General features: G+C 37.1%; 1 protein-coding gene across 7 annotated transcripts in view; it reads right to left on the bottom strand.

Annotated features, from left to right (window-relative positions):
• Positions 1-2,680: 2,680 nt before the first annotated feature.
• Positions 2,681-22,987, bottom strand: part of PTPRZ1 (protein tyrosine phosphatase receptor type Z1) — a 132,885-nt gene continuing 112,578 nt past the window's right edge. For 2 of the 7 annotated variants that reach the window (XM_063155350.1, XM_063155354.1), the window contains exons 14-31: positions 22,424-22,515; positions 19,081-19,166; positions 16,734-16,754; positions 16,476-16,572; positions 14,959-15,041; positions 14,101-14,235; positions 12,689-12,823; positions 11,521-11,684; positions 10,704-10,787; positions 9,075-9,210; positions 7,971-8,117; positions 7,304-7,397; positions 6,989-7,062; positions 5,901-6,029; positions 5,338-5,484; positions 4,892-5,034; positions 4,214-4,349; positions 2,681-3,712 (exon numbers count right to left, since the gene is read on the bottom strand). In XM_063155350.1, the coding sequence (XP_063011420.1) occupies positions 3,572-3,712; positions 4,214-4,349; positions 4,892-5,034; positions 5,338-5,484; positions 5,901-6,029; positions 6,989-7,062; positions 7,304-7,397; positions 7,971-8,117; positions 9,075-9,210; positions 10,704-10,787; positions 11,521-11,684; positions 12,689-12,823; positions 14,101-14,235; positions 14,959-15,041; positions 16,476-16,572; positions 16,734-16,754; positions 19,081-19,166; positions 22,424-22,515 (2,044 nt within the window). In that variant the 3' untranslated portion in view covers positions 2,681-3,571. The remainder of the gene's footprint in view (positions 3,713-4,213; positions 4,350-4,891; positions 5,035-5,337; positions 5,485-5,900; positions 6,030-6,988; positions 7,063-7,303; positions 7,398-7,970; positions 8,118-9,074; positions 9,211-10,703; positions 10,788-11,520; positions 11,685-12,688; positions 12,824-14,100; positions 14,236-14,958; positions 15,042-16,475; positions 16,573-16,733; positions 16,755-19,080; positions 19,167-22,423; positions 22,516-22,987) is intronic. The other 5 variants (XM_063155352.1, XM_063155356.1, XM_063155355.1 and 2 more) reach the window with 3 other exon arrangements.

Below are 22,987 nucleotides of genomic sequence, written 5' to 3'. Positions count from 1 at the left end.
TACAGTATCTGCTAATAAGGTTATGGAATGTGGTTTGCAATTGGCCATAAAATCACAATTAACCTTTCTGGTATGTGCACCCCTAGAGATTAGGATATCAAAATTTTTTTCTATAATTTTTTAATAAGAAGAATACAAAATATTGCTGTCCTTGTTAGCCTAGATGTGCAAAGGGAGTCTGTCAGCAAATCTGAGTGCTTTAGAAGAAATAATAAGGAACCCTCAGGACACCTGAGAAAGAAAATAATCCATTTTGCAAAGCACAACCATTACACACCTTTGTATGCACCAAATTTTTGCCTGAACACTGTGAAAAACATGTATGTGTAATTCTTTAAAAAAGTGCATCTTTTGGGGCAATGCACCCTCTGTGTACATTTTGAACTCCGGTCAACCCCCAAACTCTGCAATTTAAAATAGTTCTAGATCCTATTTGTTCACAGCACTTAACTCCATAAGGGATATATTGCATTTTTCCTTGCACTTAGGAGTTCTATCTCACTCCTGTTCTTCCTGAACTTCAGAATTACCAATTATGCAACCATGGCAAGAACCACAGGATTTAAAAAAAAAAAAAAAAAAAAGTGTAAAACCTGAATACTTTAGCCCGGAAAAGTAGGTTCCCTTTGAATTATTTAATGAACTAATTGTATCTTTGAACTAAAGAAATTAATATTTGTATCTGCAGGCACGTGGCTGGCACCTCTGGCCCAAGGCTGAGCTACCTGCCCAGATCCTGAGAAAGCTGCTGGAGAGAGCAGGGGTGAGCAGCTGACAGGAGGAGTGCCATAAAGTCCTGTGGTGCTACACAGGCACCTCATGGGAAGTTATGTAAGGGAAGGGCAAGCTCTGGTGGAGACCTTCTGAAAAGAAAAGCTTGTGAATTAAGAAGTACCAGGGAACCTGGTAACACCATTGTGGCTAAGATGATCTAAGCAGCAGCATCTGAGGTTTCACATTTGGGTATGGGGTAGCAAAGCTAAGACCCATGAAAATAATTAGGTAAGAACCTTTTTTACCTGAAAAGAAATAGACAAGGCTGGAGAAACAGGCACTAAGGAGAATAGGGAAGTAAAAGGCACAAGAACAAGGAGAGAAAAGGGTAAAAGGTGCTTGCATGTGTGTGTGCTGGCTGCTGGCCAGTACCTTCACCCATTTATGCCCTGTGTCTGACCACGGCCTTCTGTCCTGCCCCCTTCTTAAATCCTAGCCCTATTCTCTGTGTCATGAATCCTGTTTCTACCATCCTGTGTGTCTCCCTGTGTGATGAATCCTGTTTCTACCATCCTGTGTGTCTCCCTGTGTGGAACATGTGCACTGCACATTCCCTGGCTGGACATTCCCCTGCGCATGGCCATTGGGAATGACAGGGCAATCATCCTGCACGCAGCTCTGCTGGATGGGGAAAGGGAAACATTCAGGGTCCTGAGTCAAATGGATTCAACACTACATAACCTCTGGGGCAGCTCTGCTGGATGGGGAAAGGGAAACATTCAGGGTCCTGAGTCAAAAGGATTCAACACTACATAACCTCTGGGGCTGCACTGCTGTGGCTATAAACAGAAGTGGTTAAAGGTAAAAGAGAATTCAAGCACACTAATATTTTAACACAGTTTTATGAACCCCACTATGTTAGATGGTCTAGATGACCTTCAGTAGTCCCTTCCAATCTTACACCATCCCTGTGATTTGGTGATACATAGTTTTGTCTACATGATTATTCTTCTTGTAATAAAAGAGGGTAAGAGCATGAAAATGTTTCCCTTGCTAGCTATTTTGACATTCTGTGCCAGTCTATCTCCTTGTCTAGGACCTTCAGGCTCAATTCATGTATCAATAGTATGAGGATTCTTTAAAGATTCTGCTGTTTAGATTCCTCTAAATCTAAATTTATTTTGGCTTTGTTGCAGCTCCACCTATCCTCAGTCCCACACTGCTGAGGGGTCTAGATCTATCTGCTGACACAATGAACTCCCTTACACATGCCTATCTAGGAATCAGTCAACTAACATCTCACATCAGGCCTGTCTTTTGCCATGCTTAGTTTTCATCTCAGGCAGGGTCCATTATTTTCTGTGCATTCTACTCCAGAACAGTATTTCTGCTTTCAAAATTTCTATATATATGTTACACAAAGTGAAAGGTAGTTGGTCTTGCTGCCCACGATAGTTTTAAATGAACATTTTACTCCAGGCTCCTCCAGCCCCTTGGTACAATGAGTATCTTTTCTTGCCAGTTCTGAAGGTTGCAGAAAATTATTGAGGTCAATTTGAAACATTTTGGTTTTGTTCTTGCACAGACTGCTTGCTTTATTGCTCCCAAAGTTTGGCTGTTGCCTTGCCAAAGGAGGCAGCAAAGGGCTCAGCAGCTGAATGAAGGATCAGAAGCCAAGAAAGCACAGAGGTGTCTTAGCAGAGGAGATTGGGACACCTGGGACAGCCCATTTACAGACTGGGAGATGTGAGAGGAAACGCTAAAGAAGGAGCTAATGTGGACACTGTAGGCTTGGGTAGGAGCAGAGATTAAAAACCATAAAAGTTTTCTGTAAATATGTCTCCTGAACTTATGGATTCCATAGGAAGAGCAGCTGTCTGCAGATCAGCCTTAAGTCCTTGTTCTTGTAAGTAAAAGCTCTCCTGCAGTGAGACTGTTTACTCTGTGTGGAAGACTACTAAGCACAGACTGGAATATTTATATTTATTTTTGCAATACCAGGGTAAAAACAATTTAACAATGCCAAGTACAGTGTTAGTCTCATAAAAAGTTTTCATTTCAAAACATATGATTTCTAGTTCCCACAAAAAGTTAAAATCACATGCAGCTATATGAAGGTAAATTGCTTAAGATGCACAATTATATATCAGAAGACTTTGTTAAAGTAAAAACATACTGACTACATCATTTTAACAAGGCAATTACACAGAACTAGAAAACTGACTCTGTAGTAAAATATAAAAATCTACAATTATAAATATAAATTTGGTCCATGAATCACTACAGAAGTAGCAGTATTTACAGTAAGTATCAGATTACTATTCTAAATGTCTAATTGAAGTCTTAAAACGTTGAATGTTATGTAGAACAGTATCTTATTTACATTCTACTATATTAAAAGTTGCATTTCTAGCAAATGTAAATTGTTATAAATACAGCGAATAAACCAAATACTAAACCCATGACATGTTTGTAATTGAGGATTCCCTAACATCTATAAATATGGTAATTTTAAGTTAAAAGTAAAGCCAGATAAATCAAAAAACCTAATACTGAAAAAACATACCACAATTCAATTATTAGAAACACTGTAAAAGTCAATCAAGTTAGCCCAAATGTAACCATGTATTACAAGAAATCTTTCAAGAAAAGGCACACATTGTTAATGATAAAAGTTCCACAGTAAAGTTGTAGATAACAGAAATGACTTGGTTTGAGCAACGGTTGGGGTCTGATTATTTATATTATGACTGGACAGATTTTCCCCACCCAAAGTATAAAACTGAAAATAATAATGGTAAACTCCAGGTGTGATTGATGTGGTGCAGTGATGTGTATGCTTGATTTGATGTGCTAATTAAACTAAGGATTCTAAACTTTCAGCCGCGTTTCCATCAGGTAAAGCTGAGCCATTACTGTCCATGGATGCTGAAGGGTTTTCTTCTTGTCTTGTGCTGACAAGGCTGAGAATAGCTTTGTACAGAAACTGGTACTGCTCCTGGAGGAGAAAAGAGGGCACACTCAGGATGTTGGCACAAATGGTTATTTTGTGGCACTGTTGCTCAATATTAATTAACAGCTGATGTGTCAGGTTGAAAATGCACTGTGCTCCAGAATTTTTTGTGTTACTTAGCAGCTTTATTATTTTCTGACTAATGGCTCCCCCTGTACACAATGTAAAGCACAGCAATAGGGAGCACAGTAAAGGTAGGGGAGAAAACTGTATTTTAAAAGAAACATTATATGCTGACTCGGATCCTTGTTGAAGTCAAGCACAAATTTGGGGGCAGGATTAGAGTTACTATTTGTCTGTTGGCTTTTTTCTCAATTTTTTGTCATCTGAATTCTTTCCAGGAAGATTTCTTTTTCTACAACACCTCTGGAAGACAATTTTGATTAATTCATGCAGAAACTAAGATGCAAAATTCTTCAGTAATATTGCCCTAAGATCTAATGTCACACACAGGGTAAAAAAGTGCACATTTTGCTTATTACTTACAATGTCCGTAAAGATTCCAGGCCTCATCAGATTTATCATCTTTGCTACATGGTAAACATCCACTGAATTCTCATTTTCCAGTTGATGCATCAGAGTTGTTAATGCACAGAAAGTGCCTGCTGTCACCCCTCCATGCCTTTGTAAAGTAAAACAAAACAAAACTTTAGAAACTGGGTCAGGTGGAAAAAATAAAAATTCTGGGGCAAAATGGTAAGATGAATCTCTGTCATGTGGTATTTACAATATCTGAAACAAGTCTGCCCAGCACTAGCTTAAAAAAACTTTCACACCACCTGGCTACAACTTCTTAGATTTATTTCTCTTCAACCCTCTAATAATCAAATGCTTTGGGTCCTTCAGTGTTTCAACATTTTGTTATTTTTTGCCATTATTGAACACCTGGAGAATGGTATGGTGCCTCATCTAAATAGTTAAGCCTTTCAGTAAAAGGCAATGAAATCTTAACTGATTTCCATAACCATCTAGAGTATCAAAATGATAAAACTGAAATGAAGTATGATAAAAAAAAACTCTTTCTCTTGTTGATGCAGACTTTGAACAGAGGCATCACCACTACTGTTCAGTGCAGACTTTGTGCCTTGTTTCAGCTGCTTTCAGGCAGTGAAAGGATGGTTCTACAGAAAAACATCAAAGCAAACAGAAGAATGCAGTTCTTACTCATCATGTACAATCATGGGCCCATCACGGCTGGAAGCTTCCTCTTTGATGATGCTGATCAGTTCAAAAGTTTTACTAATGGGACTATCAGGATTTGGCCATTTTGGACACTGAAAATGCCTCACTTCAAGTACATAGTCATCCTAAATGATTAAAAAAACAAACAAACAAAAAACCCCATAAATCAATTTTGTAAAAGATTGACATTCTTTATTCTTTTCCTTCACCTTGTTCCAGCTCCAGCCTCCAGGGGCAGAACCTCACTGCTGTGGGGGTTGGACCACTCTATTCATCATGTCATCATATTGCCTTATAGACATTACTCCCTCCATAGATGTTTCTAGGACATGGATATTTTATCAGTAATTTAGCATTGAAAATGTAAAAAATGTGGGCATTACCTTTAAAAAATCAAGTCCTGAGTTATATGTTTATGACAGTGTTACCTGTGTAGCTTCTAAAATAAAGTCTTGGATTATGAGCTTCTCCTCGTTAGACAGACACTTGTGTTCCTCAGCAATCATAGTGACTTTGAAACTCTCACAGTTTATAGGCTCATCTTTGTTTGGCCAGTACACAAATTCATCTTCAGCCTCCAGGAAAAAAAAAACAAAATTGGAGTCATAAAGGTAAATAATGTTAAGCTCTTAAAATACAAAATCCAACATAATAAATAATGTGTCATATATATATTAAATCCAGCCATCTAGATTTAAATTGACAAATCAATTTTTCAGTGGGATAACACTGAAACAAACACTGCTGTTTGCCTCCTTGTATAAATTGTAGAGGAGTGATTCAATATGTTTTCATTCCAATCACAATCTGCCTAGACAAGGATTTCTAGATTTCTGCTAGATGACTTCGAGATTTTACACTCAGCTTGGTATTATTAATTCTAACTGTTTTTTGCAGAATCCAAGACATTTTCTCATATCCTGCATATTTCAAAATGGTAATACTAATAAAATTCATACATAAACTCGTAACAATCAGCCACAGAACTCACCATATTCTGGCTATCAGGAAGCATGACTATTAACTGGGCATTATGGTCCCATATCATTCTCCAGAAATCCTTGATAGTGTGTAGTAAGGGATGCTGAGTAATAATGAATTCATTACTTTGATAATAACCCTGCAAAAAAAAAAAATTGACAGATTTGGAATTGCTGCCCAAGTATTAATGCTTAAAGGAAGCTTCTAGTGGACAGAACAAGAATCTAGAAAATGCATTGCACACTTGTTCCTTTTTTGGCTCCCTGCAAGTAGTAGAAAAATATAAAAGTTCCACTGAAATATTTTCTTTGTGAAAATGATAGATTTAATTACATTGAAAACATTTTTAAAACTTAAAAAAAATAATAAAAAGGAGAAAAGGCATCAGAGGAGACTCAAACAGCCAACTCAGAATAAAAATATATTATCCATAATTCCAGAAGAACTGAATACCTAACCAAATAAAAGAATTTTTGAAAGATCTGCCAAATTCCCAAGCAAGATATTTTGTACAGATATCTCAGGTCAATCTCCCACCATGAAAGAGAGTTCCTATGCAGTAGTGCACCTAAAAGATCACAGCACAGAGATTTGCCATCTCTTTCCTGCCTGTCCAGGAGGCATTTACTCCTCCCTCTCAGCTATTGAAGGGGGAAAGAGTTGAAGAAAACCCAGAGAGCAAAAAGATAATGGAAAGCTGGTGAGCTATGGTATCTTAGGCTATGCCAGCTGCAAAAGCACTGTAAGATGAGCAGGTAGGAAGACAAACCACAATAAAGCCATTAAAAACTAACTTGCTACTTAACACATTGAGACTTTTAGTTCATCTCAAAAAATCTTTCCATAAAGCATTTAGCTTTACCAATTTTTAAAACTATGATGTGGTTTCTGTTTCTACAGATTGTTAAGATGCAATGCACTTAACCAAACTTAAAGCCAGTAATAATGGTATGAGTACTTCTGGGGGAAGTAACTCTTTCAGGCAGAGTGATAATGGAAAAAAGCAGCTTTCAAAATCAGGACTGCACCACTCTAAATCAGCCAAATGGCAGCTCTGAAAACAGCTGTTCATTGTTTTTCACCAATATATTTACTCACCATAATATAGGAAGCATTGATGTAGTCTGTGCCTTCACCAGACACTGATGAGATACCCACTCTAGATCTTTCCACTGTAAAAAAAGTTATGAATTCACAAGCATGTTGCAATGACTCTTACAGCAATTATCTCACATCTCACAGTAATTATAACACTGGGCTCCATCAACTGGGACAAAATGCTATCCAGCCATCTATTTTGTTTTTCTATGTGAAATTCATAATTCACTTCTTGGCTGTAATGTTCTCTACAGAACATTGCTCCAAACTAATGCAGATGTCTTCAGTTCCTGTTGAGGATTTGAAGAAGCTTACCAGGAATGACAGATGAGGTTCGGTTCTTTTCTCTGTTACACTGTTTGAGTGCAGTTGAATAATCACACTGCTGTGTGTTAGACTGGCTCAGTAACTGAAACAATGAAGTTAAAAAAAGGTCAGGTAACTGCAGAAAAGCCATTCCTTCATAAGCTGCATTAAACAGAAGGGTGCCTATATTGCAGGTTTGTTGTCTCTCTAAACTTTAGTTATCTAGTTATCTGTCTAAACTACTTAACACATCACCAGAATATTTTTCCTTCACTGTTCTTAGCAGTTCAAATTATTCTTGAACCCTAGATCCATAGCCATATCTTTGAAGGTGAAGTCTGACATATCTGCCAGAATGGTATCTTTCCAGACTGCTGTTTTACCTTTGAGATCTACCTGCAAAGGCATGTAATTAAATTTTCCAAAATCTACTTACTGTGCTATTTCTCATGATCTCTTTTCTGTGGATTTTTTTTGGTAGATTCCTTGTTAAAGAGTATGCCAATAATTCTGTCCCAATTGACTGCATTAATTTCATAAATTTAATCTTAATTTAGGCTCAGCAGTTCAATTTTAGGTAGAGAAAGCTGATGAAAGTTGTGTTGAGATACCAACTTATAAGTCATTCAGGTTTACAAACCCAAAGATTTTCACACTATTGTCTCAGAGAGCTCACCTTGAATTGTTTCTCCAGCCTGGTCTTTCCTGTTGGTCCGGGTATCAAGAGAGCATTAACGTAGGCATGAATGTGAGTCTCAGGGACTTCTGTTTCTTTACTGAGTATGGCTTCCACCAAGGCATCATGAATGAAGATGTACTGCTCCTAGGAAAACACAACCAAACATCCGAGCTCTCATGACCTTCAGATTCCCCTGGATTCCTCTGGTTTAGCTGCCACTTCTGATGTGGTCAGTATTTTTTCACAGGGTTTTTCTCAAATGTGATCCCCTATAGCAAAGGCTGTCCCTCTGCAGTGGCAGTACACACATTACAAGCACAATTGACAATTACACTTGCAATACATACATACACATCTATATATGTACAATTTAATACCAAATCCTCACTACCTGTGATGTCTCACATTAACAGAATAGAGGTAAAAATGCAAGCATGGCCTTGAGGAAAATTTTCAAGCCAGTCCTACCCCAGGTTCCTACTGCTATTCTCTATTTTCTCTCTCACATCCTTTGGAACAAGTGCCCTAGCTGTTGATTAACTTTTTTTTTCTATTGAAAGGCACTGGGGAATCTAACCACCTGTTCTTGAAACCTGAAATAGACTTTCAAATGCCCTGCTGTTGCCCTTATTGTTTTTTCTTGGTCTTTCAATATTCTATATATAATCTTCAGTTTAAAGCACCTATATATAATTTTCTGCGTGAAATAGCTTTTTCAGCATATTTTATTTCCTAATATAAACTATTTGATGAGGTTCAACGAAGATCTGAATGCCTGACAATGGTGCTTCCTCACAAAGCTCCATGACAAGAATACAAGTCCTGCCAAGAAAGCACTGCTGCAGGAAGCATGATTTATACAGGCTTCCTTCTGAGTCCTCCTTAATAAACAGACAAGAGCCCAAGGAAAGGTAATTTCTAATACACTGCTCTCGGTGTGCCTAGAAGGATGTCTATAAAACCAAGGGAAGCAAAAGGGAAAATCTAGTCTGGTGACTGGTTTCTGTCTGTCTGGTGGTGCCAGCAAGAGGATTGTATTATCTCTCCTCCTGCTAACAGAAAGTTTGTAATAGTCTCATGCTATTTGTATTTTATTCTTACCTCAGTCTGCACCAAGTAGTTCCTTTGGGTACGTATGTGCTTTAAGAATCCAAATATGTTGACTGTCCCTTCATGCTGAATTTGCTGCAGCATGCTGTCTAACACTATGTATGTGCCTGTCCTTCCAACACCAGCACTATAAAACAAAAAAATGGTCTTGAGCCTGAAATAAAACACTGATGTATAGAACTTTTCCTTACACATATTTTTTTCAACAAACTGCTGCATACGGAAAATTTTCCTCTACAAAATGAATTTATTATACAATATACTTTGTTAAAGGTTCGAGGCTAGTAATCTTCAAGATAGTAATCTTTTTCTTTGTGCAAGAATAGACCTAAAGATCATTTTCTCTAGTGATTTTTACATTTTTGGCTGAAACAGAACTAAGGGATTTCCTGCAGGTCTGCAATTTTGAGCCTTGATACTCCTTAGAATGCTTTGCCAAGTACATCTACATAAGGTGGTATATGTCAGCACTTAGGCACAGTTAGTACGTTCAAATTCTTCTAAGTTGAAAGCCCACTTTAAAGCAAAAGTTGCATTCTGCAACCCACTACAGTACAGGAGATTTCAAAGATAAACCCCAGGAAATGGCAGAACTGTTGAGAGTGTATCTGTAAAAGAAAAAAGCTTAGTGCTCCTTAGACAAAGTTAAGATGGCAAGCAATGTTTGAAAACCTTTTTAACAATGGGAAATGGAGAAGAAAGTGTTAATCAACTCATTCCTGTTATGAACTCTGATTTACATAGTATAAAATCAGCTGTATCATAAAACTATAGAAAAATGTTTTCATTTATAAAATATCTGGGTACGAAGTACAAGGTCAAGAGGTCAGTCTTTGTTATCTAGCAATATATGGGAAGTTGTAATTCCCCTCTAAGATATGAAGGAACATTATGTATACTGTACATGTAACTTGAGAGCAGCACTGTGCTGGGTCTGCATGGTCCCCTGTGGGCAGATCCAGCTCAGCCATACACACTAATTCAGTCATCTCATTTCTGCCACAGAGGGGGCACAGAGCACAGGTAGACTGAGATCAGATTGCTGTAATAAACTGTCTAAATAAGTATGATATGAAACCCAAAGATCCAGGTTGTTAATACCCTGTTAGACACAAAGAAGTACAAAGATTACCAGACACCATCTGTACTTGTTATGAAAGACAAGACATGAAAAGTACCAAATAAAAATAGCTACAATAAATTTTATCAATCTCATCATTTGTGTCTTCCATACAGCCTGTAAATATAAATAAAATTTATATTTCAAACATGAGATGATTCCTTTGAAATTCCATACTGCATGTGGTCAGTTTAGATAAAAACTGCACAAAACTGCCTACAGACAGAGGTGAGTTATACCTGTGACCCAAGTGAGAGGTCTGACTGAAGCCACACAACTTACCACCGTTCACTTCTTAAATTGACTCCTAATGTATTGCCAATATCTCAGTAATATCAGACTTGAAATTTTGAATTTCCCAAGAACAGCCAGGATGTAAATAGCAGCAGAATAACAAGATATGGAATTTTCATTTTCCAAGCTAAAAACAGATGTCAGTCAGATTAGATCGTCCCACAAATAAAATATCTTCATTTGCAGCATTTGTGAGGTGACTTTACCTGTTGGCTTTCTCAGTGTCAGCTCCAGAAGGACAGAATTCATGAGGAGGTTCTCTTTCCAAATGTTCCATCAAAGGTGAGGTACTACAGTGGAAAACCAGAACCTGCTTATATATTTTACAATAACCCGGTCCTTCATGGGCATTGTGAAGTCATTCCAGGCCCTACAAGCCCTATTTAACCAATTTTCCCTGAGCTGCCAGTTCCAGAGAGCACTGACAGAGCGCCTGCCTGCACACTGCGGCACATGCAGACCTCAACCGCTCCCCAGAACGCTCCTCCTCTGCACATGACTCCTAGAGCCCAGAAAAGGTTAAAAACAGCACAGTTGTAGTTCAGCCAGGAATAGAGAGAGTCTTCTCTTGTGCACAGAGCTCCTCTTAAGATTACAGAGTATCCCTGCACCAAAGAAAGCATGAGCCAAAAGCATCCTAACAATACATTTGCAGCAATGAAACAATTATCCCCACACGTGTATCGGGTAAGCTCATAGCATTCAAGACAGCAGTACAGAAATGTGAAGAAAATAGAAGTAAAAGCAGTTTAGCCAAAAAAAAAAAAATAAAAATAGAACATAGTGCAGAGAAGCAGCATCATCTTGTTTATGGAGATTTACAGATTTACAGAAGTGGCACAATTGATTAGTTGGCCTTATGAAGGAGAGAAATATCAGATAAGAATATCAGCTAAGAAGTTAATCTTACTCCATCAGGAATTGTTAAATACAAGGGTGAAATTTTGCTTAACCCACCACTGAGAAATTCTTTTCTTCTGCAAAAGAAAAGTGGAGTGAACCTTACAGCACTAGAAAGCACACCTGCAATGAACCACAACAGGCCCCACAGCGTGGCGCTTCGCCTGTGACGCCTTCCGCACGAAGGTGAGAACGGGCAGGGAATATTCTGGAACACCCATGTCAGGCCACTGGGTATAGTGGTACTGAGTCACTATGCGGCCACTGGACCTCCCTTTCTGGGAGCCCTGCAACAAAAAAATAATTGCACATGTAAGCAGCCCATATCTTCCTTCATTTTATTTCCATACCTGATGGTTGCTGAACTAGCGCTATCCCTGTTTAGTTCAAAGCATGACATCTGGCTCTGAATATCCCAGCCTCCAAAGAGAAGGGGAAGGAAGGACCTGTGGTTCTGTCTTACCAGCCTGCCCACTGAGTGGGAAAATGACCTGACACTGTCTCAGAGAGCCATAGAGAAAGATTAAGAGCACTGGAGGGTAACAAATTACAGCTCTTGCTGCCACTCTGCCCCATCTCTGCTGAGTGAACAGGGAGAGTAGGATCCATCTCACCCAGCTTTAGTGATCTACAAGGTAAGGAGCATTGTGTAGGCTGCTTTTCTAAGCTCCCTTCCTCCATGGCAACTCAGAGGCAGGGATGCCTTCAGAAAGCAGGTCATCTCATTCAGAGACTGGTTCCTAAAATAGGCAGAATAAATTAATTGATAGTAAATGCCAAATATTATGTATTAATTATGCAGAGAGGGTGAGAGCCTAGATGTCTCAGACATTTATGTGGCTAGAATAAATTAAGTTTTCAGAATTCTCCTCAAAGTAACTAACATCACCCTGCTGAGCTGAGATCATGCTGGTTCTGGTTACAATAAAACAAAGTGTGTATTCACATGTCTTCAAAAAGGAAAATGGAGAGATGAGGCGGATAATTTAACTCATCCCACATTTTCTTCAAGTTGCTCTCTTTCTGAAAATGTATCATCCTGCTACCCAGGCAGTCAAAGTCCACATCAGCTCTCCAATGTGGTCACTGCTTTTTCCCTGATGGTCCTACAATTTCTGAGTTTGTTTATCTGGTCAAATTAACTAAAGTTCACAAGCATCTTGGCTGGCTGAGATGTAAAGGATTCATCTTCACATATACAGCAGAAAAGAGTTGTCAACTGCCTTAAAAATATTCTGAGCATCTTTTAACACTTCCTTTTGCCTACTTGTGTTTTTAGGATGTCACAAACCTTTTTGATCTTGGTGTTTCTAAGAGTAAAATTCCTCACAGTGTAATAGGCAAGTACATGAACACTCTTCTGAGTAACCAAGAAGTTCCCATATTCTTCACTACCTTCAGCAGGCCAGTACTGGTCACATTTTCTCTGTTAGAAAGAAATTTTCTCTGTTAGAAAATTTCTCTATAAGTAATAGAGAAAAAAACCTGTAAAATGTCAAACTAGTAAGCTGAAATGTTCAAATTTAAGAGCAGAATAAAGCATGAAACTGTATTGGGACTGTCAATATACCCAGTTTATAGTAGACATGATCTTCTGTGCAGGAGAACAAATAACAATTATTTTGTGCTGTAGAGGGATAGCAGTTCAAAGATGCTCTTTATTTGGAAAACTCAAAAAAAGAGGTTTAAATCATACTATCAGAGTTAAAAGGGTCCAATATTGTGGAATTTTCCATTCTATAGACACTCTAAAACCTAAAGAAAAAACCATGATCTATAGGAAATATAGGAATACATCCAACTCAGTAGAGTCGTATGTGGCTTCTGATTAGTTTATAGTATGAGCAGAGTATATATGGAGGAGAGGGTAAGAGTGAGCCTGTGTAAGGCTAGAATATACAGGAGAGAGCTGTGATATGTCCAGCCTTTTGGCTGGGTAGTCATACAGCCTTCTCTAAGAGGATTAGAAGTGTGCTTGTTTATAGCACGGTGTTACAAATGAAGTGGTACTCCCAGTCAGCCCTCATCTGAAATTACTGTGTCTATATCACCTGAGAAATGCCTTATAGATTTTATGATAAGATTTGCATTCATTTTAGGCATTGCTGCCAGTGTGTGGCACGGGAGATGCAATGTCCCCTCACGTGAACTCCCATCACATAATCAGAGAAACACACCCTGTGGTGGGATTCGACCTCATTTGGCCTCACTGGACAAATGTGTGTCCAGTCATGTAGTAGGAAAGGAACTGTGAGTACAATGGGATGTTAACAGGGAGCAGACAGTGAATATCCAGCAAAGTTCACTTGAACTACATTCTTCTCCTTGTCAGGGTCCAAGGCAACCCTGACAAAGTGCATGATGGCAAGGACATAAGCAGATTGGTAGCAGAATGTGGGCACAAGGCCCACAGTAGTATATACAAGTATTCTTTCTTTCAGTATAAGATGTTTTTTATTTTTGTGGTTAGAACATGGTATTTTCAATATTCATATTGAATATTTTCTTTAGTTTCATTCTATAAATCCTCAACTGTATACTTCTGTAGCCAGAAGTATACAATCCAGCTACAGGCAAATACTACAAACTATTGCATTTTGCTCAATAATTGACTAAACCAGATTTTAAAAAGAAAGATGGGAATTTGCTACAGGTAGATTTACCAACATTAGAGAAGTAAAAACTGGACAACAGTACTCATACCCTTCCTTTCTCAATGAGATTAGTTATCATCACAATAACTTCCACGTTATGTTCCCATATCATTCTCCAGAAATCTTCTGCTGTTGATTTTAGAGGCCCTTGAGCTGCAATGTAGGCTTTTGGCTTGTTGTAGCCCTAAATTGAAATAACAGAAATGACACTTGTCAAATCACTGTCCATGAGCAAAAGGAGTTTGGGAGCTGTACACGATATTTCATGTATTTTTTGAAGACTCTGCAAAACTTTAAAGTGCTTTTAAATTTTTAACTGTTGACTTTGTGGAAACCCTGTGGTATCAAATGACATAGGAATACAACTGTCATGCCAGTGTTTATCAGTCCAACAAATAGGATCTGTATGTTCAAATGTCCATGCTTAGGCAGAACATTGACATGAAAGTGATTAGGAGACACACACAGACATTTTTGCATTGCAAAAGTGGTTTAAAAGATGAATTACGATCATTCACATGTAAATAATTATGTAATGAAAACTGTTAATGGTATCTTGGTGAGACTCTGAGCCAAATGGCATCTTCCTCTCATGAGACTACCTCAGATGGGAGAATTAACCACTCAGATACTTCTAAAATGGCTCAGATGTGAAGGACATTTTTTCTTTAAAAATGCCCCTTGTTAAGCTGCTGCTGCTACAATACCAAGATGGATTCAAGAAAGAATTGGCATTTTACCTGTGCTTTAACTTTGTAGGCTTAACTTAAACTGCAAAAGTTTTTTTAACAGAATCTGTAGTATTGTGATACTTTTTTGGAATTAAATCTAATTCTCTCCATACATATTTTTTTTTACAGAAAAGGCTGACAGATCAATAGGCCAATAGATAGAAAAAGGCACTTACATCGACGTAGTTTGCATTGATGTAATCAGTCAGTTTTCCATCCTTTTCAGCAAGCTGTGCTAATTTAACCCTAGTATGATCATCTGCAGTAAAACAAGAGAGAAAATAGGTATTTTTTGGTAAGAATTATATTCTTTCTCATAAAAATAATGAAACGCATTTTTACAATACACAAGACCAATACACTAACAATCACATATGCAAACATACTCTCCTTGGATATGAATCAGATTAAAAATTCTAATGTGTGGAAAAATGAATTAACCCAAAGTTTGAAGGGATCCAGAATCTAGTGGCCTGAAGAGCAGTACCAGGGGTCATTTTAGCCACTATGACATGCTTCCCCTATGGCCTCTAGCTGCTGCTTGTAAAGGTGTCCAGGTCTTCCATAAGTCCTGTGTCATGACTGCCAAATCTGCACAGTGGGGTGTCTCAAAATGACAGCAGGCACCAGTGTTGAGGAACTTTAATTCCGAGTTAAAAGAGTGGACTCTGGAGAGCAATGGGCCTTGAAAATGCTGGCCATCTGGAGAGTCAGCAGTAACTACATCAGGGGGAGATGAAGTGTTCTGTAGCCTGCACTGATTGTCTGAACTACACTTGAGTCTCTTATAGAGGACAATTCTTGCTACTTCAGCTGCCCTAAGCTGCCTCTGCACCGTTTTTTAATAAAACAACTCCTGGGCTAGCACCTTTTGTATGACCAGGTATGAAACACAGTGGCAGAGGAAAATCCCTGAGTTTTTGTTGCTTTAGAGACATTAGCCAGAGAGATTGGCATTTCTTGTTGCTGGTTTACATCTTCTTCTGCCCAACAGCTGACCCAGTTCTGACTTTTTCAATTAAGCTTTAGTGTCACTGAATTCTGAAGATACATTTAATTTAGAGCTTTCTTGTAATCAGAACAAAGTTGAAATGCTGTAGAGAGTTTAAAAAAAGTATTGAGCCACCAAATGATCAAAACCCCAGAGGAAATGGCTTGAAAGAGAGATTAACAAAACTGAATAGATGTGTTACAGAGAAGAAAAATCTGGGAGAGTGATGCAATGGGCAAACAAGTGTACTGGCTAATGAAGCTGTTGTATTACATTGTTGCCAGGCATAACACAACATAAAGCCAGAACATTTATGTTTATATTTGACAGTAAATATATCCAGGGATTTTGAAGCTCATAGAGACAATAAATCACCATTATTCTAAAGCAGAGATGGATTAATTTTGACAATCAAAGCTTCTTTGGCTTTCTAATGGCATTATCATGAAATCTCCCAATTCCCTTTGGGTCATTGCAGAAGACAAATGTATCTTGCTAACACATGCTCACCAAAGCAGCAGAATGTCAGAGGACTAACTTAAAGAAATGTGAAATCTGATACCAGCTCCTCTCCAAGGAGCACTTTGCTGATCAATAGCTGGAGATTTCAGGGCAGAGATATTTTTGCTCCTGCTAATAACATATAAATCTGTACTTGTTTATAATGATTTCTCACACAAAACAAATTATGCCTTTACTTACAAGCAACAATGTTTATATATCGATTCTTATTCTTGTTGTCAGGGTGATTAGAGCTGTCTGATGTAATACCTAGATCTACAGTACAGCTCTGGATTTCCTGAAAAAAAGTATGTCACACTTTAGTGACTATTAAGATACATAAAATGTCTTTAAATACTATAGGCAAGCATGAAAATAACCACAACCTTATACCCAATTATCTATGATATTTTACAACTACTTCATTGCTAAAAAAATTGCAGTGAAATAATTCCTTACCTGATAAAACTCTTTCAGTGTCTAATGAGGGAATGAATGCAAAAAAAGTAAAAAAAATCAAATTCCACAGCACAGAACAAATGGATAAGTGTTTATATAAATTACATTTACTATATGGAAAACAGTTATGGTCATGCAATATATCCATAATAACAACAAAACTGAATATTTTGACATAACTCCTAAAGGGAACAAGAGGTAATTTTCCCAATTAAAATACTGGAATCTCTTTTCCTATCTTTAATGTTAGACCTTAAGCCAATGAAAGCTTGTACATATGAGCAACATCACAGACTTTAGCCAGATTATCTATATATGTAACAGTTCACTGGAATTTTTATGTGTCCTTATAAATGCATTAGTTTCCCTGAGGAATGCTTTTGCTCTCTTTGCATTCAGCTGCAAAACCTCCCCTGGAGCAGGACTGTGTGCAGTTCAGACAGGCTCACAGCACTCTGGGGAGAGACAGAGCTACAGCCCTTGCTCAGGCTGCCTGCGGTCTCACAGTGAAGCCAACAATTCTGCAAAGAGAGGGACAGGCTGGACAAGACAGGCACAAAGTCTGTAAGACTCACTAATTAATTCATTTTATTGATTGCTTTAGCTGACAGGAAACTCAAGCATTTATAAGGTTCACATTTTTAAACAGCAAATACATTGCCATCACTAAAAGTACTAATGGTGTCTCCCAACACTCTTCAGAATTCATTTTAATGTCAATCACCTTAATCTATTTAAATACATATATGAAATATTGTTTTCGGTTTAAAAAGTAGATATTAAATGAGTTATTTTGTAGTAATAGAAAAAAAAACTTGCTACCCCACCAAAAAAAAAAAAAAAAATCTGAACCACCCTTGTACTCTTCAAATATATGCTAACTCTGCAAAGACAATATTTTCAGTTCTTTCCAATCTTCTAAGTTCTCTATCAGTAGAGAAAATAACTGAACACTAGCTCTGGAGTAGTCCATAAAGGCAAAAAAGATCTCCAACAAATTATGAGGACACTGATTTTTTTTTTTTGGTTATAATCAAAACTAGCATTTCAGATGCTAGTGGTTTTTTTTCAGAAATATTTCAGATGCTGCAGCTGTAGCTCAGAGACATGCACTATATTTGGTCTTTAGATCACTGCTGTAATTTAGGAAAAGTAAAATTGTAGGAAAAGATCAATTTAGAATGAACAATCTGATTTCTGTATTGCTGCACTGACTAATGATGAAAGAACTTTGCATCCACTGTATTTACCTACAGTCCTTCAACATCTGCTTTTATTAACAGCTAGCCAAGCTGGAGTCCAGTTCCATCAGTGCATATGCACATGTGTAATGTATGAATATGTACTGGACATTCACAAGTATTTACAAATTTGGTCCCACAGTCAAATGGATATTCTGGATGTTAAATGAATTCTGAATTAATGAAGAAGAAATGCTGATGAAGAGGGTTATGTGAAGGACATGGAATTTTTGGTTCACTGTATCACCATACATTGGCTGGGGAAACAAAAGTAAAACCTGAAGATGCAAAACTCTGAATTTTTACTTTCATTATTGTTTTTGCAACAGGAATATTACCATCGTATTTTACCTTAATATAGATCTACTAAAATAGTTGTTTCTATCCCAACTGACTGATTTTATTACAAATCTCTTGTAAAAATTGCTAATGGCACAGCTTTAATTAGGTATTTGGGGTTTTAATGCTTATGTGAATTAAGTTAGAACATATCCATATTTAAAATGATTGCAATACCCGAGTGGGAAAAACAATGAAGATCATTAATTACATATGGTGATAGTAACATTATAGATTACAGCATATGTTTCAACATTTTGAAATACCTCTTGTGAACCATATAATTTAGGAAAGGAACTGTAAAACTTTCACTACCACATATGAAGACTACATTAGCTCCCCTGTTAATCAGAAGTCTTGCCACTTGTACTCATTATTACTTCCATTTTATTTTCTCTGTAAATGGAACAAGCAAATATGAGTAGCCTCTGCAAAATTCAATTTTCTTTAGTATTGGAAAAGCTTTAGATCTATCACTATATCTGATAAACCATATACATTGCACTGCCTTTGCACAGTTTATTCACACTGTTATTCAGTATTTTATCACAATAATAAACATTCCCATTTGTATTCCAGTCCTGATTTTAGGAATCTCCCTAGGCTTTATGCATCAACTCTGTACTGTCATCAAATCACTCACATTTACACGCATTCATGAAATTGGTGCCCAAGTCAGAATGTAATGTCCCTGGTTTTGTTTGCAGGCATTTAAACTTAACATTATTTGAACGTGCTAATAAAAAGATGACATCATAGAGCCATACCTCAAATTCTTCAGAAAAACCATTACTTGCATGTAAATCTGCAACATGTTTGGGAAAATGCTTTATTGGAATTGCTCCAACATCATCTTAGGGGTGGGAAAAGACAAAAAATATATTTATGTAGAATAAAAAGCCAGTGACGTATAATTAAGTTTATATGTAGGCAATCCACAAAACATCCTGAAATAAAATTCTTGGCATGAACTTTGTATACACAACTCCCAAAAAAATACAACATCCTTTGATGCCATTAACATTTCTGAAACAGTTACCTAACGCTTGTACATTTCTAAATTATTATTTGGAAAGAAGATAATGAAAATGCCTTGGTAGGTCTTGCTCTGTCTGTAAGCCCCCCAAATCAAGGAGCTGATTCTGCAAGATGCTGAGCTTGTCTGTAAATAGAAGAATGCACAAAATTCCCTGTGAATTGAAGGAGACATGGGAGGATTAACTCCTTGCTGCAAGATGTTCAAAAGGAGAGAGCACAGCTCTGAATAACACTGACAAAGTAGGAATGATGAGGCAGAGTGGTCTGGGTGCTCCACGCTGATCAGTGTTGCACTGGAACTTGGAGCCCCATAATTCCAAGCCTACTCAATTAAAGCAGCATTAAGCCAGTATTTTCACATTAACTGACACTTGCATGTTTGCATTGGCATGCAAAAGAAACAAGAATTAATTTTCATCTTTTACTGCATTAGTGACTACTTTCCATACAGAATTTTCTCCCAGCTCTCCTTGTGATTCTATGATTACCTCTTGATAATAATCTTATTTCTGATCACGGCAGTACTGACCACAGATTTCCACATCAGGATTCATACTTCAAGTTTTAAATGAAAGTTTTATGTTTAAGACTTTTTGGCTACTCGCAAAGAAAACATCTATACTCTTGAGGAATAAATATGATTAATGTAACATCTCCATTTTACTTTAGACAAATACAAAAAACACTTGTGTAGAATATGCATCAGAAATAACATCAGAAACCTTTGAGACTTTTAATCTTCTCTTTACTGCAAATATGCTGTGTAAACAAAGTCATCTGTTTGCTAATTATCTGCTAAAGGATGACATTATTTCACTGAGATTTGGTTCCGAATAATAATTTTGTTGGATTTTTTTTAAAGCCTTTCATGGTTTAAAAATATGTTTATTTCACAATCTGTAATTTCATCATCATTTCATATGTGAACAAAATGTCAGAAACATTGAACAAGGCCCTGCTATTCACATCAACAGATGTTCAGTATTTAGCACACCTAATAATTTTAGCTTTCAGTTACCAAGAATTTGTTGATTTGTACTAAGATCCATCTGGTCTCCCACTTATATGACTGGATCAGAATACAAAGAGTGAATTTATCCAGTCAAGCCTAAGAGAAGCTGAACAAATGTGTAACACAATCTTCACACTTTGGAGATTAAACCTGGCATGAAGTGTTTATCCTAATGGTATGCAAACACAAAACCAAAGGGAAGGTAAATGACGCAAAGAGTGAGTACAATAATGGAGAAATAAATCTTAAGTTTTGTTTCCTTGCCTGTGCAAATCTCCCAATTCAATCACTTCTGGACCCATGAATGTATTTTATATCTGGATGGCAAATATCACTTCAAACTACTTAGAGTTTGATAGTGGGTCTGAATCCTACCCTGTAATTCATTACTATTTAAATGCATCTTTGAATTGTGCTGTGAAGAGCCATGGCATTTTCTGCTAATAACTGCAGATCTCCTATCTATGCCAATGAAAGGAAGGAAAACTTGACATATAATTCTATGGAAGGAAAAAATATATAATGAGATCTGTGGAGTGTCCTTTTGGTCACAGCCATAAGAATTAAACTTAGCAGTTGCAAAACACTCTTCCTGCCTTACACTCTTTTCTAGTATTATACTGTAATTAGATGCAATTTTAAAATCACACTGTTGAAACATCTATGCAATAGAAAACACAATAACTGTTCACTTGACATCTGTTGCATGCAAAATAAAACTATTTCCTCAGTGCTTGTAGCTTTTTCCATAAAATACATTGTCTATCTTCAGTCACTGAGAAAAAAATATTCTCTTTACTATTTATCACCATTTCAGAAGAAAAACCTCCAGTTTCAAAACATGCATTTTAGGCACTCAGAATAACTGTAAGTGCAATTATGAAATGGAAAACACTTTCCCCCCAAGGTGAATTGGTCACAAAAAATTGTAAGAAAATGATACAGTTGTGGTTCAATACAGTTAATGATGGAGAGTTAAAGCAGAGATTTCCTATGATTGCTGCTTATTCTTATATAATCATATTTTCTGAAATCAAGCCATAGCTCTGCTTTTTAAACATTTAGTAATAGGTTATGCATCTCCTAATAGCATCAATCCATACAAGATGCATTTAAAGATGTCTACAATGCAGTTACAATGGAAGCCCAATGTTTGGGATTTATTTGTGTTTACTACTTGTTCACACAAAGGGTGATTTTCTTCCTTTAGTCATTCCATGAAAATCCATCTTGTATAATAGCATAGTTTGCAAAAATATTACTTGTGGAACAAGATAATTTTGTCTCATAGGTGAGAATGTGGCTTAGGATCTGCTTCAGAATTAATTGATTTTGGGTTTAAGTAGATGAATGAAATTAATTTATTTCATTCTACAGACTGAAAAAATTGGAAGGCTGCATGTGCTCCTGTGATACTCTTTGAGAAAAGAAAGGAAACAGTTTCCCCAAATAAATGTGGTGGCTGTAGAATCAGAAGATGCTAATAATATTCTGAACTTCTGTATTATTTTAATGAGAGGTTCACATAGCTATACCATAGTAATTATGCTAGTAAAATACATAAGTATAAGAACACGCTGTAATTGCAAGTGAAATGCAGACAGATGAGGCACATCCTCATCCTGCTGGTAAAAAGAATAGGACATGTTCTATACACAGGTGACAAATCCAATTAGAGGCAGAAATACAACAGAGTCTGCTGCTGGTGTAAGTCTCTAGAGCTATTTAGTGTAGCTCAGATGGCTACATGAGCAGCCACTCTAGGGAGGCTGCACTTGGGATGGCTACAAAGCACACAGTATCCTTGAGGCAACACTGCAAAATGAAGATATTAAGATATTTCTCTTCTGAGTTACCTACAGAAGAGACCATTAATAACACAAGTCTGCCAATATCAAGTGTACCTGTTTACACAGATTTGTACAGGAGGTTACAAATCTCTGGTTTATAGTTATTGTATTATATATATTGTTATAGTATTTGAAGAATTCTTATTGACACATATAAAGCAGCACCTTCCAACAGTTAACACTGATCCACAGAACACTTGCCAGAAATACCTGAGACTGGGAAGATTGGAGCTGGGGGACCAGAAATCACTCGAGGTGATGTATTATCTTCTAAATAAAAATGAGCAGTCTGGAAACATTTCCTAGAAAGGAATAAATATACAAAAAAATTGAAAAAAAAGAGAAACCAACAAAACATTAGCTGAGATGATTTAGAATTTTGGCATTATTGAGTCAGAAAGAAAAATCATGGTTTTGAAAACCAATTTTCATGGAGTGTCAAATGCAACTGCTATAATATAAATATTCTCCCAGCACATCACCAAATTATGCATACAACATGAAGATACTACATTACCTCAGCATAATACATAGTTCATGCATCTTTACCTATACCAGAAGCAGAAGATAGAGCACACATCAGACATAGTGACAGCTAAAGGAAAAACTCTGCATCAGGAGCTACTGTAGATGCTGTGTAACTCCAAGTATATAAAACATCACTGTCTTCCTTACTTATCCAAATTCCCTTAAATAATTACTGTTCCCTTTCAGGTGATGATGCTAGCCTGAAGATGGAGCAATGTTTGAGATCAGTTCTGGCAATTCATTGAC

Source organism: Melospiza melodia, chromosome 4, assembly GCF_035770615.1.
Source record: "Melospiza melodia melodia isolate bMelMel2 chromosome 4, bMelMel2.pri, whole genome shotgun sequence".
Lineage (NCBI taxonomy): Eukaryota > Metazoa > Chordata > Aves > Passeriformes > Passerellidae > Melospiza > Melospiza melodia.
This window is presented reverse-complemented; position numbering and strand designations above follow the sequence as displayed.